We start from the raw sequence: 19,560 nt of genomic DNA, 5'->3' as shown, positions 1-19,560 counted from the left end.
GGAAACCATCGACAAACAAAAGGACAACCTACTGAATGGGAGAAAATATTTGCAAGTGATATGACTAATAAGGGGTTAATATCTAAAGTATATAAACAGCTCATACAACTCAACATCAAAAAAACAAACATCCCGATTAAAAACTGGGCAGAAGATCTGAATAGACATTTTTCCAAAGAACACATCCAGTTAGACAACAGGCACATGAAAAGATGCTCAACATCGCTAATCACCAGAGAAATGCAAATTAAAACCACAATGAATATCACCTCCCACCTGTCAGAATGGCTGTCATCAAAAAGATCACAAATAATAAATTGCTGGCGAGGATGTAGAGAAAAGGGGACTCTTGTACCTTGTTAATGGGAATGTATATTGGTGCAACCACTGTACAAAACAGTGTGGAGTTTCCTCAGAAAACTAAAAATAGAGTTACCATATGATCCTGCAACTGTACTCCTGGGTATATATCCAAAGAAAATGAAAACACTAATTTGAAAAGATATATGTACCCCAATGTTCATAGCAGCATTATTTATAATAGCCAAGATATGGAAGCAATCTAAGTGTCCATCAGTAGATGAATGGATAAAGAAGATGTGATACACACACACACACACTGGAATACTACTCAGCCATAAAAAAGAACGAAATTTTGCCATTTGCAGCAACACGGATGGACTTGGAGGGTATTATGCTTAGTGAAATAAGTCAGATAGAGAAGACAAATACTGTATGATATCACTTATACGTGGAATCTAAAAAATAAAACAAACTTGTGAATATAACAAAAAAGAAACAGACACACAGATATAGAGAACAAACCAGTGGTTACCAGTGGGGAGAAGGAAGGGGGAGGGGCAAACTAGGGGCAGGGGATTAAGAGGTACAAACTACTGTGAATAAAATAAATAATCGGGCTTTCCTGGTGGCTCAGTGGTTCAGAATCCGCCTGCCAATGCAGGGGACGCGGGTTCAAGCCCTGGTCCGGGAAGATCCCACATGCTGCAGAGCAACTAAGCCCGTGTGCCACAACTACTGAGCCTGTGCACCTAGAGCCCGTGCTCTGCAACAAGAGAAGCCACCGCAATAAGAAGCCCGCGCACCGCAACGAAGAGTAGCCGCGGCTTGCGCCAACTACAGAAAGTCCGCGCACAGCAAGGAAGATCCATCGCAGCCAAAAATAAATAAATAAAAATAAATAAATAATCTACATGGATGTATTGTACAACACAGGGAATATAGCCAATATTTTATAATAACTATAAATGGAATATAACCTTTAAAATTGTGAATCACTGTTGTACACCTGAAATGTATATAATATTGTAAATCAACTCTACCTCAACTAAAAATAATAAATAAAAAAAAATCTCTAGGATCTTCCCTTTCCTCAGCCAGCAACTTTCCTTCTTGCTCTGACACTCCTGTTAATATGGATGCACAGCCCCTGCTTCTGTGACGGTCTTGGACACTCTTGCTCTCAGATCCATTTCTTCTCCTTCCATCTCCCTGCTCTCCGTTGGGTGAGGGTGGTGAGGGCTGATCCCTATGGTCTGCATTTCTCAGGCTCCCAGATCTGTGGCTGAGTTTGGCCAGTGGGATGCCTGAAAGGGAGACTGGTCAGCGTGGGCGGCAAGAAGAGACAAGGATGTTTCTTCTCATTCCTGCCTTGGGTGGCACCTCTGGCAGGGCTGTGTCTCATCCATGGCTTCAGCTTCCACCAGATGCTCTTGGTCCCTGGGCTCAGGTAGTACCACCTCCTCCACTGTCCCTCTAGCCCAGGGAGGGAAATATTTTCTTGCTGTTCCTCATCTCTGGGTTTCCTTATTATTCCCTATTTGGCTTTGCTTCTCTTCCATCTCATGTGTTAGCAATTCCCTGTCTTAAATATTTAGGTAAGTTTCTTGACTGTACTATGACTGTGGCAGCTTCTAAGGCCACCCCTCCTTGTGCTGGGCATCCTATCCCCATGCACCTTCTCCAGGACTTTAATTCTGCAGTTAACCCTCTGAACCCAGCATCTTCTTCTCATCAGTATGCAGACATTCTCTAGTATCTCCTACATTTAGGTAAAATCCCCTCTTTGACTCTGCATCCTTTCCAGCTGTTGCCCCATTCTCTGCTCCTCTTCATAGTAACACTTCCTGATAGGGTTGCTGATGCTTACTATCTCCTCAACCCCTTCTGGTTCTACCTTCACCCAGAGAGCTTGGTAGAAGCACTTACTTTTTTTTTGCGGTACGCGGGCCTCTCACTGCTGTGGCCTCTCCCGTTGCGGAGCACAGGTTCCGGACGCGCAGGCTCAGAGGCCATGGCTCACGGGCCCAGCTGCTCCGTGGCATGTGGGATCCTCCCGGACCGGGGCACGAAACCGTGTCCCCTGCATCGGCAGGCGGACTCTCAACCACTGCGCCACCAGGGAAGCCTACTTTTTTTTTTTTTTAATTTAAGTTCTTTTTTTTTTTAATTGAACCTGGGCCCTCGGCAGTGAAAGCGTGGAGTCCTAACCACTGGACTGCCAGGGAATTCCCAATTTAAGTTCTTTTTTATTTTCCTCCACACTGGTAAAAGTTCCAAGGGAGCTTAAAGTTTTTTAAACATTTTAACTATTCCTCTTTCCCACTCCCGACTTCTGAATTTACAAAGCAAAGGAGAGCAGGAGTCCCAATTTTTAATGGTTCCCCATCTCCTCATGTTATTTGATCCAAAAACTATATACAAGTTTGTAGCAGTCATAGTTATTGTACATGTTTAGGAGGGAGGGAGGCAAGAAGGGATAGGGAGGTCTTCCCTAGTGGCGCAGTGGTTGAGAGTCCGTCTGCCGATGCAGGGGACATGGGTTCGTGCCCTGGTCCGGGAAGATCCCACATGCCGCGGAGCGGCTGGGCCCGTGAGCCACGGCCGCTGAACCTGCGCGTCCAGAGCCTGTGTTCTGCAACGCGAGAGGCCACAACAGTGAGAGGCCCGCGTACCGCAAAAAAAAAAAAAAAAAAAGGGATAGGGAGAATGGTGATCCAAAAGAATAAAAACAGCAACCAAATAGGTCACAATTACTTCCTGTTGACACATCTGCTGGTTACTTCTCTATGTTTAGCTAACTTGACTTCTCTCTCTCTCTTTTTTTTTTCCTGCGCCACATGCCTTGTGGGATCTTAGTTCCGGGCTAAGGATTGAGCCTGCGCCCTTGGCACTGAACTGCAGAGTCCTAACCACTGAACCGCCAGGGAATTCCCACTTGACTTGTCAGTTGTTTTCAAAAACAGTTGACCACCCTTCCTCTGAAATACTTTTTTCTCTGGGCTTCCATGGCCCCACCTTGTCTTGGGTTTCCTTCTACTTCCCTGGCTGTTCTTTCTCCTTTGATTAATATTTAATATGTTGGGGTGGCCCTAGCTCTGTCGTGGGCTGCTTTTGTATCTGCATGCCTTTTTTGGGTGACTTCATCCTGTTCCATGGCTTTAAATACTATGTGTGTGTGTGTGTGTGTGTGTGTGTGTGTGTGTGTGTGAGAGAGAGAGAGAGAGAGAGAGAGAGAGAGAGAGAGAGAAAGGGAGAGGGAGAGGGAGAGGGAGAGGGAGAGGGAGGGGGAGAAACTACCAAATCTGTTTCCAGCTCTGATTCCTTTTCCTAACCAGCTGACCAACTATCCAGCAGGTCACCCTCTATTACATTATTCCACTTTGTTTCTCTGCATAACATTTAGCCCCACCTAATATTTTCCTGATTTGCTTATTCACTTTTTATTGTCTGTCTCCCCGCCAAAGTTATAAACCTCTGAGCAGGGACCTCATCTGTCAGTCCCCATTCTATCCCAGGCCCTCAGAACAGGGATCAGATATTCAATATTTATCGAATGTAGGCATGAAGGAAACTCTAATCTGTTGTATGGCCTGTGGTTTATTATTTTCATGTAGAAAATGACCCATAGGCTGTGAAACTCAACTTTTGTCTCTGATGCTTTGTTGCCTTATTCTGCCACTGATGGGTGGCATCATTGCTCTGGTCCTTTGGTGCTGAGTGGATTTCAAACTACCCCACTGAACCCAGTTGAATGAATGCACTTATATGCGGGGAGGAGATTGAATGTTAACATGCTGGCAAATATAATGCTTGACTTGTTGCAAAGAATTTCTTAAGCGTGAGCTTTGTTGAAGCCCTGTGAAGTTATTAGAGATTTTGCAGAATTTTTAAAATAGGAAAAATATATATCTAGTCTAATTTACTTGTGTGTCCTTTCTTCAGTGGGAGAAAGTGTAAAAATGGGATCTTTTCTGTAAAAAATAAATGACCCGTTAAGTATATTCTAAATATAGGATTGCTATGTTAGTGATAAGAAAATTAGCATTTTTATATGCATCTGCAATGAGTAGATGTGAAGCTGATAAAGGCAACGAGTTAGATACAGTAAGTATTGTAAATATGTGGAAAGGTCTGACTTATTTTTTGTTTTAAAACATTAAATAACTGGGAAACTTTTAACTTAAAATTTGAGCAACGGAGTGGCTACATTTACTTTCATATCTTAAAAAATTTATTATGATTATCTTTTCATGTCTCAAACTTTAATGTTTCTTTTCCACTTTTCTGTCATGCTTCAGAATGATGAAATCCAGGAACTTGAATGATGTCTTCCCTCTTTCTGAGGACTTTTCAGGATCAGGCTCTGGAAGTGGCTCTGGAAGTGGCTTCCTACGTGAAATCGAACAGGAATACCAACCACTAGAAGAAAACGATGCTTTTTATTACAACTTTAGGTCTCTGGAGAGAAATTTGCCCTCAGACAACCAGGACTTGGGTCAGAATGGACCAGAAGAGGATTTTACTATATAAAAGAGAGGGTTTCCCAGCTTGACACCAGGCAATGTATTTGTGTACCATGGTTAAATGATTAATTTGAGGACAAAAAGCTTTATAGAAAATTTAAAACATCTGAAAAGGAAGTTTAAGTTTTATTATCTTTTTTTTCTCATGAATTCTTAAAGCCTCCTTTTTCTATCCCAATGTCCTGGAAAATACCTGCATTTGTTTTGTATTGTATTCAACAACATCACTATGAAGTTAACTAGACTCCACATATGTATAAAATTGCTTTAAAGAATAAATTATACTGTTCTTAAAACATTTAGTTTGAGAAACAAATTGACAGGCATTATTTCATATCTAAATCTTCAGGAAGCTGACTCTGATTATGAAATCTAGATATGCCTCTTTTTTTGTGAAAAAACACAGATGAAACATACAGTGAATTGGGTATTTGACATGTTTGGGTTTGACATGTTTTACAGTGTGAAGTTAACTGCTTTAATAGTACCACTGGAGGTGTTTGCAGAGCTAGTGGACAGCGTTTGCTTAGAAGTGTGATTGCTGTCACAATTAGAAACTTAACACCCAGATTAAAGCACGATTGTGCTCTCAATACCTCATACTGCTTTACTTTTTTTCCTGGATATCTATGTATTTTCAAACATTACTCTATTAAAGCAGAAGTATAATCAAAGGGTCAAGCTGTCTGGGCTCTCTTGTTCATGAAGTAATTATTTGTTCAGATGTTTCTAGATTCTCATCAACAAAATATCTGTAAAGTTATTTTACAGTGAGACCAAATTTTGTAACTGGAATCAAATCCTGTTAACTAGCAGATGAAGAAAACAATCATGCTACAGAGAGGGTTACTCTTGTCCAAACAATTCCTCTTCTTTAGGGCTATACTATACTCATCTCTGTTCCCCTTAATTCTGAAAAGCCTGTCAGCATCATTGTCATGGATCCTGTTCTGTACCATGTAGATCCCCTCTTCAGAACTGAGGACTTATTCAAATTAACCTCTGTGGAAGAGAGACACCTTGTTCAAGGGCACACCTCTTCCCATGGCAGCCTGCACCCAATGCCTGGTTGATGTGAGCATATGAGTGCCAGACCCCTCCCCTGAACTTGGAACAATTCAGCAGGGCAATCACAGATTCAGAGCTCCCTGAGGAGTCATCTGAGGCTTTGTTGGGACTGTTTTGCAGCTCAGTTTCTTCCTTTACTTAGTCTTGCTTCCTTCCATTCCCCCCTGAGAGAGCTCCCTTAAGAACTTTCTGCACACTAGTTTTCATCTCAGAGTTTGCTCTATGGGGAATCCAACCTGTGAAAGTTGGTGCCAGGATGGGTAGAAAGCAGATGCTAAAATGGGATTTTGGAGCTGGATCACCTACTGTCTGGTTGGCAATGAGGACCCCGTCACTGGCTGTAGATGCAGAACAACCACAAGAGAGCACTGCAATCGTTCAAACTTTCACTGATGATGAACTGGGATGGTGTACCAGTGGAAGGAAGTGCACCAGGGTGCGGTATATGAGGCATCTGAGAAATATGGGGAAGTAGTAATTATAGAGACAATGACACTGGATGGCTCTTGCTGGAGGCAATTAATGAAACACCAAGGATGATTAATTAAAGACTAAATGTGAAAACTAATGGACCTCCTCAGCAGCATATTAAGAAACTCTCTTCTGCAGTGGAAGGGCAGGAAAAGCTGAGGCTCAGTCCCAGGATATAATCAGAAGAATAGCAGAGTTCAAGAATGTTAAGTTGCCAAGTTAGCCAAGTCTGTTATACAACATCAGGGCCCTGACTGGGAAAACACTGGACCCTCAGAAATGAAGACCTCTGAGTAGAAACGTATCTGGGTTGATAGATTCAGAATTCAAATCCCCAGACTTCCTCAAACCCTCTGAATCTATAGAAGAGGCCCACTCCTTAAGAATTAATGCTTTCCTCTGGCTTGAAGATGATTAAGAAGCCTCTGACCTTTAAGACCACATGCACACTCCCTCTAGGTCTGCCTTGCCACCCCACCTAGCCACCAGATCCATAACTAAAGTTACAATATAAACCAACAGGAAAGTGTTGGGGCTGCTAAGGAGGAAAGGTGAAGGTTTCTGCAGAGCTTAGCTGACATGCACCTCAGAAGCCTAGAAAGTGTCTATGTGCCTTAACTCTAAGAGTGCTAGATCAAGGGATGGAGGAAAAACAAAGTTGGATAAGGAAGTGTTTATCAATATGGAAGTGTTAGGGGAACCACTGACCAAAACAACCTGCCCTGGCCAGGCATGAGAGTAACCACTTGCATGAGTTATCTTACAACAGGAGGTCCTGTTAAGGAAGGACCTTACCACTGACAAGCTACCACTGACTGGAAGAATTCGGGAAAGGCCAAAGGAGAGAGGTGACGCCAGTCCATATGTCCCAGTATCCTTCTTGCTGGAACCCATCTTGGCTGAGCAATGTGCGCACCACCATGAAGGACCCTGAGTCAGAATGATTGGCCAGAGACAACCTGGAAACTAACCCCATTACCCCTGAGACTATGGGCTGCGTGGCAGAGCAGTTCTCCTGGGTTCCCTTACCCAGCTGCTCTCTGCCTGGATGCCCCTTCCGAATAAAGTCTCTTGCTTTGTCAGCACGTGTATCTCCTCAGACAATTCACTTCTGAGTGTTAGACAAGAGCCCACTCTCGGGCCCTGGAAGGGGTTCCCATTCCTGCAACAGAAGTACTCTTCTGGGATAAAGGTTTTATCACCCTGGCAAGAACTCCGGGAGAAGGTGTTGACATGCTTCTAGAATGGCTCTTAGAAGCTTGGAAAAAGTGACAGCTCCTCTTAAGTAGAAATGCTAGAACTACCATGGCAGGCAGTGGAAAAGGGGTCAAAAAGTTTAAGGAAGTTAGCATGCTAGAATGGACAGTTTGTGTAAGCCCTAAAAACCTACCAAATGACTTTGTTCCGAAGGAAGGCCAAAGCAATGAAGAATATGCTGGTAAGAGGGGCAGCATCTCTGAGCTATCAGTGGTAGCTCTCCTCTAAAGGGCAGAGGTGATGGTAGAATGTTGTTACAGAATTGGGTTCACAAATAGCAATGGGAATGATGGGGTGGGGGAAATCCCAAAATAATAGAGGACAGGTGGAGGTGTTCAGCCATCAGACGCCAGGTGGTACAATTATCATAATGAGGAAGGTCAGAGTGGAATGCAGGGCAAAGTTATAGAGTGGCATCTTCAGAGGTAAGATAGTTGGTAACAGTTCTGCACCCAATTCCATTGTGTGTTGGAGGGGTGGGGTTGGCAGGGTAGGGGTGAGGAATTTCCCCACACCAACCAGAAAGTTTCTGACATCAGCTGGGTGTCCTACAATTCAATTCAATTCTGACACTATCTACCTGGAGCTAGCATCAGATTCTACAGGTTAAAGGCTCAGTGCCACAAGGCTTCCCTCCACTTCAGATGCCAATCGCAAACCTAGGTTGTTACCTGTGCTTCTGATCGACTGGCTGTACACTGGAGCTTCCAATGACCACCTCTTCAGGTTCAGTTAATTTGCTAGAGCAATTCTCAGAACTCAGAGAAACATTTCACTTACCTGATCACCAATTTATTATAAAAGGGTGTAAATCCAGCTAGATGAAGCGATACACAAGGTGAGGTCCTGAACAAAGGAGTCTCTGTCCTCTTGGAGTTTGGGGCCTGGCACGGTGGCACATGGAAGCTTCTGGTTCCCCAACCTAGAAGCTCTCTGAACCCTGTCCTTTGTGGGTTTTTTGAAGTCTTCATTACATAGGTATGATTGATTAAATCATTGGCCACTGGTAATTGAACTTAATCTCTAGCCCCTCTCCCATCTCCCTTGCCTGGAGGTCAGGGGTGGGACTGAAAGTTGCAACCCTTTAATCAAACAGTTGGCTCCAGTATCCTTACCTGAGCCAGTTTTCAGACCTGGAACCCACTGACTAAAAGAGAGGTTAGGTGCTCTGGAATAAGACCCTGTGACACCATGGCAAGTATATACAGCACTGATTCCTCTAATGTTTACCCAAAGGGACTGATGGCCATTAACTCAGGTACTATAACCTGGGGAAAGGAGAGTATTCAGACATCTCAAAGACAATCAGTTACAGGGTCTAATTAACTTTGATACATGGAGATCCAAAGCATCATCATGGCCTCCCTGTTAGTGGGGCATTAGGTGATCAGGTATTAAGTGGAATCTTGACCCAGCTCACAGTGGTCATTTTTCCAGTCCCTAAATGTGTAGTTAGAATGGACATAATTGGTAGCACAACACCACATTGATTTCTTGACCTGTGTGATAGGAGCTATTGCAATGGGGAAGACCAGGTGGAGACTTCTAAAGCTACCCACCCCCATCTGTCAACAAATCAAAAACATTTCATCCTGGGGGGAATGTCAGAGATTAGTAGTACCTTTAAAAACCTGAAGAATGCAGGGATACTAGTCCCCAGTGTATCTCCATTTAATTGACCAGTCTGGATCTTGCAAAAACCAGATGGATTCTGGGGGGTGACAGTAGAGTATCACAAATTCAACGAAGTAGTAGTTGTACTTGCAGCAGCTATGCCAGATATAGTACTTTTGCTGGAGCAGAGTTACACAGCTTCAGGTATGTGGTAGGCAGGCATTAAGCTGGAAAATGCTTTCATTTCCATCCCTATCAAAAAGGAGAGAAAAAAATAAAAATTAAAAAAAAAAAAGGAGAATCAGAAACAGGTTATGTTCTCTTGGAACGGATAACAGTATATATTTAGTCTATTCTCAGGGCTATGTTAAATCTTCTGCCCTCTGCCATAATATAATCTGAAGACACTTGGACTAACTGGACATCTCACAGAATATCACAGTGGTCCACTGTATCGATGGATCATGAGCCTGCATCCAGACCCCCATGTCATGTGCCACTGATGAACTGACATCTCTCCCTCAGCTCAAAACTATGGCCATATGGTGGGGGTAGAGAGTGTTCTTTATGACTGACAAAGCAGGAATAAGATCAAGCTGGGTTCATAGGTGAATTGGCCTCTTATATAGGTTCAAGTCAAAAATGGATGGCAGGTGCACTGAAGTGCCAATTAGGGGTAGCCTTGAAAATAGCTGTGAGAGGAAATCCAATGAGCAGAGCTTCAGGTGGCGAACCTGGTCATTTACCCTGTGTAGAAAGAGAAGGAGCCCAAGGTTAGGATATACACAGTTCCATGGGTAGTGGTAAATGTTTTGGTAAGTTGATAAGGGGCCTAAAATAGAAAATATCGCAAGATTGGGGAGTAAGAAGTCTGGGGTAAAGGCACATGAATGGACCAATGAGAGAAGATGCAAAGTGTGAAAATCTTTGGGTCAAACGCCAAGGCCAATCAGAAAGCATCCAGTACAGAAGAGGCACTAACAACCAGGTAGATTAAATGACCGGCAGGTATTAGTCAGCCTCTGTCACGGGCTACCCTAATGAGAGCACAATGAACTAATGGAGGAGTAGCTATAATGGCAGAGAGGGAGACTATGCATGGGTTCCCACTGGCCAAGACTACTTTAGCTACTGATGTTGCCAAATGTCCCATATGCTAGCAACAGAGCTCACTGCTGTGCCACTGATATGGCACCATTCTTCAAGGAGACTTTGGTGGCAGGTTGACTATATTAGGCCCCTTCCATTCTGGATGGGCCAGAGATTTGTTCTAACAGGAATAGACATGTATTCTAGGTATGTATTTGTCTTTCCTACCCACGGGGCCTCCAGCAACATCAATATCTAAGGGCTTACAGAATATTTGATCCACCAACATAACTTCGTATATAACATTGCATCAGACCAAAGGACCCACTTTATAGCAAGGAGATTCAGCAGTGGCACGTGACGATGGGATCCACTGTTGACCCTAGATGCCACCAACATGATAGAATGATAGAAGGGTCTATCGAAGGCACAGCTGAGGTACAAGCTTGGATATGATATATCGAGGTTGGCACACCAACTGCCAGGATGCAGTATACATGCTAAATCAGTAACTTCTATATTGTACTGTGCCCTTAATACGTGGAGAATATATGGGTCCAGGAACCAATGAGTGGAAGTAGGCTAGGACACACTTAACATCAAGCCTACTTGGGGAATTTGTGCTTCCTATCCCTACAATTGTGTTCTGCAGATTTAGATGTTATGGTACCCTTGGGGAAATGTTTCCACCAGGGGACACAGTAAGAATCCTATTGAACTTTAAGCTATGGTTCTCATCATTCAGGCACTTTAAGCCCTTTGTGCCAAGGGATGAACAGTCAATAAGAAGTAATCATCTAGGTGGGGGAAATGGACCTGATCATCAGGAGGAGAGAGGGCTGTTGCTACACAATGGGGACAGGGGAAGACTATCTTTGAAATCCAGGTGACCTACTGAGGCTTCTCTCAGTACTTCCTTATCCAGTTTTGATGGTAAATGGATAAAGTTAGCAGTTAGGCCCGAGAAGTGCATGGTAACCGGGGGCTCAGATCCTCATGGTTGAAGATCTGGGTCAATCCTCCAACTAAGCCATCTAGACCAGTAGTGGTGTTAGCTACGGATGAGAGAAAACTACATTGATAACAAAGGAGGAATTTGATGAGTTTTGATTATATCTTGCTACCAGTTGCAGCAGAAGCAGCTGCAGTTCATTCCACTGACCCTCCCCTCATAAGTTTTCCCTAAGAACCCTCCAGTGTCCTGAAAAAGCTGCTTCCATAATGTATATGAAGCAAATGGATCTAAGAGGCACAAAGGTGGACTGTTATGGATGCTGTGCTGTACTGTGTTGCCCAGATTCCCCCTTTAGAACTGGAGGACTTATTCCTCCAGCTACTGGGAAGGTTGGCTGATAGCTACAACTTAGATGAAGAAGCCACATCATCTAAGGTCATGCTCCTTTCCCAGGACAGCTCACAGCCAAAGACTCATGTATGTGGGGGTATAAAGGTTCAGACCTCATGCTCCACTTGGGACAACTCTGAAGGGACAACTGCTTCAGAACTCTCTATGGTGTCACACGAAGACACCATATTGTGATTCCATTGCAGCTCGGTTTATTCCTGTCTAATCCTGCTTCCTTCCAATCCTCCACAGGCATTAATCTGAAGGACACTCCCTGATAAATTTCCTCTATGGGTTTGCGTCTCATAGGACACAACTCATAGGAATTATCTTTATAGCATTTTACTTCTGGTGATAGTTGTTAAGTTATACCCTAATCTTTCCATTAATAAATCTATCTGTGATTATTTAACAGGAACTTTGTGAGTTTTTATGCCCAGTAGGACATTACTGTCATGAGACCTATCTTTTGGGTACCCAAAAATACATAGCAGAAAAAATAAGGCATGGTTTAGAAAAATATACATACTATTTTGCATTTTCTAGTTAAGTGATAAGTTTTACACATTTGAAGAAGGGGTAGATAGTCTAGGCTAATTTTTATCAAAAAATGACACTTTTTTTTACTAAGAAAGATCTTAAACTTGCCACAAAGAAAATGTAGAATATTTCTATTTTTAGAGAGGTAATTAGACTAATTTAAAAAAGTACGAGGTTTAGAATTTCAAAGTCCTGGCTTAATTACCAATTTCACTCTTTATTAGCTTTGTAACTTAAGGCAAGTTACTTAATTTTGCTAACATTGTCTATGGAGGGCAATGTTGTGAAGGGGTTAATTGTGTGGTCTCTGAAGCAAGATCACCTGGGTTCAAAGCTGTCACTTACTAACTAGGTAACATCAGATGAGTTAACTCATTTAACCTCTCTGTACCTCAGTTTCCTCCTCTTTAAAATGAAGATGATGATAGTGACTACCTTATAAGTTTGTTGAGATTAAATAAATTAATGTATGTAAAGTGCTTAGAACAATGTCATTGAGTGATGAATAAACTTACAAGCTGTTATTGTTATCTGTACTATAGGTTAACAATATTTGCCCATAGTGCTGTGGTAAAGATTAAATGAGGCAATACATGTGATACGATTAGCTCAAAGCTCCTAAACAATTGTAATCGTGAACATGTGTTATAGCTACTTCATAAGATTGTTTTAAAGATTCCTGGCATGGCCAGGTACTGTGCTAGGCATTGAAGATACAAATGGGAACAAAGACATACCAGACAGCCTTCGTGCTTGAGCTTAGAGCCTTAACAGGGATCAAGTGAGAGTGAATGTAATATGTTAGTCTTGCCTGGCACAAAGGAAGGTAGACAGATAGAAGTAAATATTCTTAGGCACATAGGGGAAATAGTATATAACCCATGTTCTTTCTCACTCTTACTCTTTTACCTTTTGGGTTCTATTTATCAATCATTTGCCATAATTATAGAGTTTGAGGGAAGGGAAGGGGTTGGGCTTCTTTCAATTTGTACTTTTTGTACCTCTCTAACTCACAGTCACTTTTTCTCATATTATACAATCAACAAAAACCTACTAAGGACCAAGACACCAGGAATAAACAGTTAAGACTACTCACGATGTGGGGGGGGGAAACAAATAAATAACTGTAATACATTACATTATAGATTTTTTTTCCAATTTACAATAGTTATAAACAAAATGCTAAGGCAGCAAAGAGAAAGGGATGATTGATTTTGCAGAAGCTTTTTGTCTCCATTCCCTCAGCACGTAGTCTGTTTTACCACTCAAACCACTGCTTAAAATATTAAAACGATTGATCTTTCAGAATTCTGTTTGTCTTCTTAGGTTTATACTAAACCAGGGTTTCTCAGCCTTGTCATTATTGACATTTTGGACAGGATATTTCTTTGTTGTAAGGGGCTGTCCTGTGCATTGTAGGATGCTTAGCAGCATTTCTGATCTTAGTAGCACTCACCCAGACTTGACAATCAAAAGTGTCTCCAGACGTTGCCAAATGTCCATTGCCCCTCTGAGAACCACTGCACTAAATCAATGATTATTTGTGGACTACAGTCTTATTAGTTATGTTCTCACCTTATAATGGAATAGTAATTATTTATCATTTATCATTGGTACATAGGAACTAGAGACTTTACTATCATGATCATTCAGCCACTTAATATGTGATTTGATATAAAGGAAATTATGTCAGTGATTTATGCACAAATCTACATTTTTAGATGTTTATATGTTGATTACTGGATCTTTTGTTTCTTTATCTTCACAAGGACAACATGATATTAAAATGGGACTGTCAGAGAATAAGAAAGAGCTCTTGGAAATCAAAAATATAATAGCATCTAATGGTTATCTATTGCTGTGTGATAAATTACCTCAAAACTTAGTGGCTTAAAACAAGAATAAACATGTATTATTTCAAATAGAGTTGCCATATGATCCAGCAATCCCATTCCTGGGCTTGTATCCAGAAAAAAACTATAATTCCAAAAGATACATGCACCCCTATGTTCATAGCCGCACTATTCACAATAGCCAAGACATGGAAATAACCTAAATGTCCATCGACAGAGGAATGGATAAAAAAGATGTGGTACATATATAAATGGAATATTACTCAGCCATTAAAAAAAGAATGAAATAATGCCATTTGCAGCAACATGGATGGACCTAGAGATTATCATACTAAGTAAGTCAGACAGAGAAAGAAATATCATATGATATCACTTATATATCAAATTTAAAATATGACACAAATGAACTTATCTATGAAACAGAAAGAGACTCACAGATATAGAGAACAGACTTGTGGTTGTCAAAGTAGGGGGTAGGGGAGGGATGGACTGGGAGTTTGGGATTAGCAGATGCAAATTATTATGTATAGAATGGATAAACAACAAGGTCCTACTGTATAGCACAGGGAACTATATTTAATATCCTGTAATAAACCATAATGGGAAAAAATATGAAAAGAATATACATATATGCATAACTAAATCACTTTGCTGTACAGCAGAAATGAACACAACTTGTAAATTAACTATACTGCAATAAAATAAATTTTAAAAAATAACATGTATTATTTCATAGTTTCTATGGATCAGAAATTTGGAAGTGGATTACCTAGGTGGTTGTGGGGGGGTCCCTCATAAGATTGCAGTTAGAATGTTAGCTGGGGCTGCAGTCATCTGAAGACTTGACTGGGGTGGGAGGGTCACCTTTCTAAGATGGCTCAAACACCTGGCTGGCAAGTTAGTGTTGGCTGTTTACAGGAGGCCTCAGCTCATTATGTGGGCCTCTCCATTGGATTACATGACATGGCTGCTGACTTCTCTCAGAGTAATTGATCCAGAAAAGAGCAAGTCAGAAGCAAGCTTATAAGTCATACATCATCACTTCCACCTTACTCTGTTGGTCATACAGACCAACCTTGATAGAATTTGAGAAGGGAGTACACAGAGATATGGATCCTTGGAGAGCATCTTAGAAGCTGTTTACCATAACACAGTAATAAAAAAAGTTCTAAGAGCTGTAACATAAAATCAGGGAAAATCACCTAGAAAGGAGAACCAAAACACAAGTAGATGGAAAATAGGAAAGAAAAAGTAAGAAAATGACAAAATCAATCAGGAAGCCCCAATATGACTAATAGAAGACTCAGGAAAAGAGGAGAGAAAAGAGAAGGGAGGACATTATCAAAGAAATTTAACAAGGTTGTAAGTTATAAAGTCAACATAGAAAGGCAATCTCTCTCTCTCTCTCTCTCTCTCTCACACACACACACACACACACACACACACACACTCAAGCATTGAACAACTGGAAAATGAAATTTTAAAATTCCATTTACAATATTATTAAAAATATAAATGATTAGGAATAAATTTAAAAAAAGATGTGTAAGCTTTCTACACTGAAAATTACAAAGCATTGCTGACAGAAATTTAAAAAGACCTTAATAAATAGAGAAATATACCATGTTCATGGATTGCAAAGCTCAGTATTGTTAAGATGTCAATTTTCCTCAAATAGAGCTCAATCAATTCCAATAAAGGTCACAGCAGCTTAAAAAAAAGTGGATTAACAATTCAAAAATTTATATGGAAACACAAAAATCTTAGAACCAAAACATTCTTGAAAAAGAACTAATTTGGAGTAACTACACTTCCTTACTTTCAAGGCTTACTATAAATCTATAGTAATCATGACAATGTGGTTTGTATAAAGATAGACAAACAGATCAATGAGACAGAATTAAAAGTCCAGAAATAAATCCATAATTATATAGTCAATAGATTTTTGACAAAGGCTCCAAAGCAATTTAATGGGGAAAGGAAATTATTTTCAACAAATGGTGCTGGAACCATGTGGACAAAAATAAGCCCTTAAATCTCACCTCACATTATTTGCAAAATTTAAATCAAGATGAATCACATGCCTAAATGTAAAAGCCAAAATTCTCAGGTCATCCAAAAACATTATTAAGAGAATAAATAGTGAAGCTACACACTGGGAAAAATATTTGCAATTAATATATGATACAGGACTTGTATCCAAAATATTAATAAACTCAATAATAAGACAAACATCCTAATGAAAAATGGAAAAGTATTTCCACTTTTTCCTGTTTGTTGAAGTACAATTGACTTACAGTATTAGTTTCACGTAAAGAACATAGTGATTTCTTATTTTTATATATTTTATCTATACATTATAATGCTGACCTGAGCATCAGCAATAATAGAGATAAACTTTAAAACATGTATAAAGATGTTGTCCCACGTACACAAAAAAGCACATTTAACCATAGTGTAGGGCTAATCCACAGATCACTGTTTTCACAGCAATTTCTGCTTTATAAACTTTAGGATTTTTTTGTTTTCCTTCCTTCTACTTTCTTAGAGTTTAATTTGCTTTGTGTGTGTGGGGTAACAAAACACATAAAATATACCATTTTAACAATTTTTAAGTATACAGCTCAGCAGTGTTAACTATTTTCACAGTGCTGTAAAACAGACCTCCAGAACGTTTTCATCTTGCAATCTGAAACTCTGTTTCAGCAACTCCCCTTTCTCCTCCCCTCAAATCTCTAGTAACCGGCATCCTATTTTCTGTTTTATGAATTTGACTACTTTAGGTAACTCATATAAGTAGAATCATACAGTATTTGTCTTTTTGTGACTGGTTTATTTCTCTTTTTTTGGCTCCACCATGAGGCATGCAGGATCTTTTTTCCCTGACCAGGTATCAAACTCGTGTCCCCTGCAGTGGAAGTGTGGAGTCCTAACCTCTGGGCCACCAAGGAAGTCCTGTGACTGGTTTATTTCACTTAGCATAATGTCCTCAAGTTTCATCTATGTTGTAGCATATGACAGGATTTTCCTCCTTTCAAAGATTAAAATTCATCTGTCCATGAACATTTGTGTTGCTTCTATCTCTTGACTATTATGAATGAACAGGAACGTTCATATGTGCTGTGAACGTGAGTATGCAAATACCTCTTTGAGACCCTACTCTCAATTCTTTTGGATATTCACCCAGAACTGGGATTGCTATATCATGTGGTAGTCCCATTCTCACTTTTTTGAAGAACCTCCATACTGCTTTCCACAGGGGCTGTACCATTTTGCAATCTCACCAACGGTGCATAAGGGTTCTGATTTCTCCACATCTTCACCTACACTTGTTATTTTCTTTTTTCCAAATATTAACCATCCTAATGAGTGTGAATCGACATCTTGTGGTTTTGACGTGCAGTTCTCTGATGATTAGTGATGCTGAGTATCTTTCCATATGCTTGTTGGACTGTTTAATCAGTTTGATTTTTTTGTTACTGAGTTGTAAGAGTTCTTTAGATATTCTGGGTATCTTATCACATATATGATTTGCAAATATTTTCTCCATTCCATAGGCTGCCTTTTCACTCTGCTGTGTCCCTTGATGCACACAAGTTTTTTTTATTTTTTATTTTTGGCCGCACAGTGGGGCATGTGGGACTCTTAGTTCCCTGTGCCCCCTGCAATGGAAGTTTTTAAGTTTGATGTAGCCCCATTTGTCTATCTTTGCTTTTGTTGCCTGTGCTTTTGGTGTCATAAACAAGAAATCATTACCAAGAGCAATGACCTGAAGATTTTCCCCTATGTTTTCTTCTAGGAGTTTTATAGTTTTAGGTCTGATGTTTAAGTCTTTAATCCATTTTGAGTTAATTTTTGTATATGGTATAAGATAATGGTCCAAATTCATTCTTTTGCACATAGATACCCAGTTTTCCCAAAACCATTTGTTGAAGAGGCTGTCCTTTCCCCATTGAGTCATCATTGCACCTTTGCCAAAGATCATTTGACCATGTATGTGAGCGCTTTTTATTTTTTAAATAGACTTTATTTTTCAGAGCAGTTTTAGGTTCACAGCAAGTACAGAATTCCCATGTATCCTCTGCTCCCCTCCACATGCTAAATATGCTTTTAACTTCCCGAGGCGAACACAGATTGCAGATTTTAAACCTTTCTTCTTTTCAAATACATGCATTTAATGCTACAGATCTCCCTCTAAACACTGCTCACTGCATCCCATTAATTCTACTATGTTGTATTTTCATTATCCTTTAGTTCAAACTATATAAAAATTCCCACTGAAATATTCTTTGACATAGAGGTTTAGAATTATGTTGCTCACCTTCCAAACATTTGTGGATTTTCTGGCTTTTTGTTATTTCTAGTTCAATTCTAATGTGGTTAGAGACCAAACTCTAATTTCAAGCCTTTTAAATTTGAGACTCGCTTTAAGACCTTTGCCTCACAAACTTGATGCTGTTTTGTTATGATGGGAAAACCGGTAGGTTCAGACTCATTTTTTTCTGCTTTGGTTATGTATAGTCTACTGCGGTGGCTCAACGCTAAGTTTTGAGATCTTAAAACAGTATTCCTAACACACCACTGTAAAGCAATTATACTCCAATAAAGGTGTTAAAAAAAAAGAAAAAAAAAAACAGTATTCCATTCAGGGGCCCGTCCTCTAGGCTTACACCACAGTGATTAGGCTGCGGTTAAAGACAGAGTACTTTTTTTTTTTTTTTGCGGTACGCGGTTCTCTCACCGTTGTGACCTCTCCCGTCGCGGAGCACAGGCTCCGCACGCGCAGGCTCAGCGGCCATGGCTCACGGGCCCAGCCGCTCCGCGGCATGTGGGATCTTCCCGGACCGAGGCACGAACCGTGTCCCCTGCATCGGCAGGCGGACTCTCAACCACTACGCCACCAGGGAAGCCCAAGACAGAGTATTTCTGAGCAGCATCATTGCGCTTTTCAGGAACGCCTTCCACCCCTCACGGAATGGCAGGGCGGTACAAGTGATTTCTCAGTCCTCCACAGCTAAGGGGTGGATAGTTCAGGAACTATCTGTGTACTTTACGAGGCAACGGATACAGTACCCTTTTTTTTTTTTTGGTCTCCTCATAGGTGACAAAGCTTCTGAGTTCTCAAATCTCAGAAGCTGAGGGAAAGAAAGGAAGTTGGGTAGAGTTCGAGAATGGTGGCAGAATGCCTCATCCCCGAATTGAGAGAGCACGTCTCTTGCGAGGCCTAACGAATCAGGGCCTCGGGTAACAGCGGCCCTTCAACTCCTCGGCCTAGTAACCCACCCGCAGAGATGGCCTCCCGCACGAACCTTTTCTTTCCTCCTTTCTTCTTTCCCAGCTGCTCAAACTTCCACTAGAAGTGGAACTGGGTGTGGCAAAAAGCCCGTCAGCAAACCGCCGGTCAGCGAACCGCCCCTCACGTGACAGACAAGAGGGCGCGGAGGACCTGGGGAACCTACGTCCGCCCTGGCCCCACCCACTTGACGCCACTCAGTGA

The 19,560-nt window shown here is 41.0% G+C and overlaps 1 protein-coding gene and 1 long non-coding RNA gene across 3 annotated transcripts in view; one reads left to right on the top strand and one right to left on the bottom strand.

Annotated features, from left to right (window-relative positions):
• Window positions 1-6,736, top strand: part of SRGN (serglycin) — a 17,720-nt gene extending 10,984 nt beyond the window's left edge. The window contains exon 3 of the mRNA XM_079900978.1: window positions 4,602-6,736. Within this exon, the coding sequence (XP_079757104.1) occupies window positions 4,602-4,833 (232 nt within the window). The 3' untranslated portion in view covers window positions 4,834-6,736. The remainder of the gene's footprint in view (window positions 1-4,601) is intronic.
• Window positions 1-19,483, bottom strand: part of LOC307175657 — a 20,629-nt gene extending 1,146 nt beyond the window's left edge. Inside the window, exons 1-3 of one of the 2 annotated variants that reach the window (XR_013824395.1) lie at window positions 19,373-19,483; window positions 9,244-9,488; window positions 4,650-4,722 (exon numbers count right to left, since the gene is read on the bottom strand). This is a non-coding gene — a long non-coding RNA (uncharacterized lncRNA). Of the gene's footprint in view, window positions 1-4,649; window positions 4,723-9,243; window positions 9,489-19,372 lie in introns of those variants that run through there. The other variant, XR_013824394.1, reaches the window with a different exon arrangement.
• Between the last annotated feature and the right edge of the window lie 77 nt (window positions 19,484-19,560).

This window comes from Stenella coeruleoalba (genome assembly GCF_951394435.1).
Source record: "Stenella coeruleoalba genome assembly, chromosome: 16".
Taxonomy (NCBI): Eukaryota; Metazoa; Chordata; class Mammalia; order Artiodactyla; family Delphinidae; genus Stenella; species Stenella coeruleoalba.
This window is presented reverse-complemented; position numbering and strand designations above follow the sequence as displayed.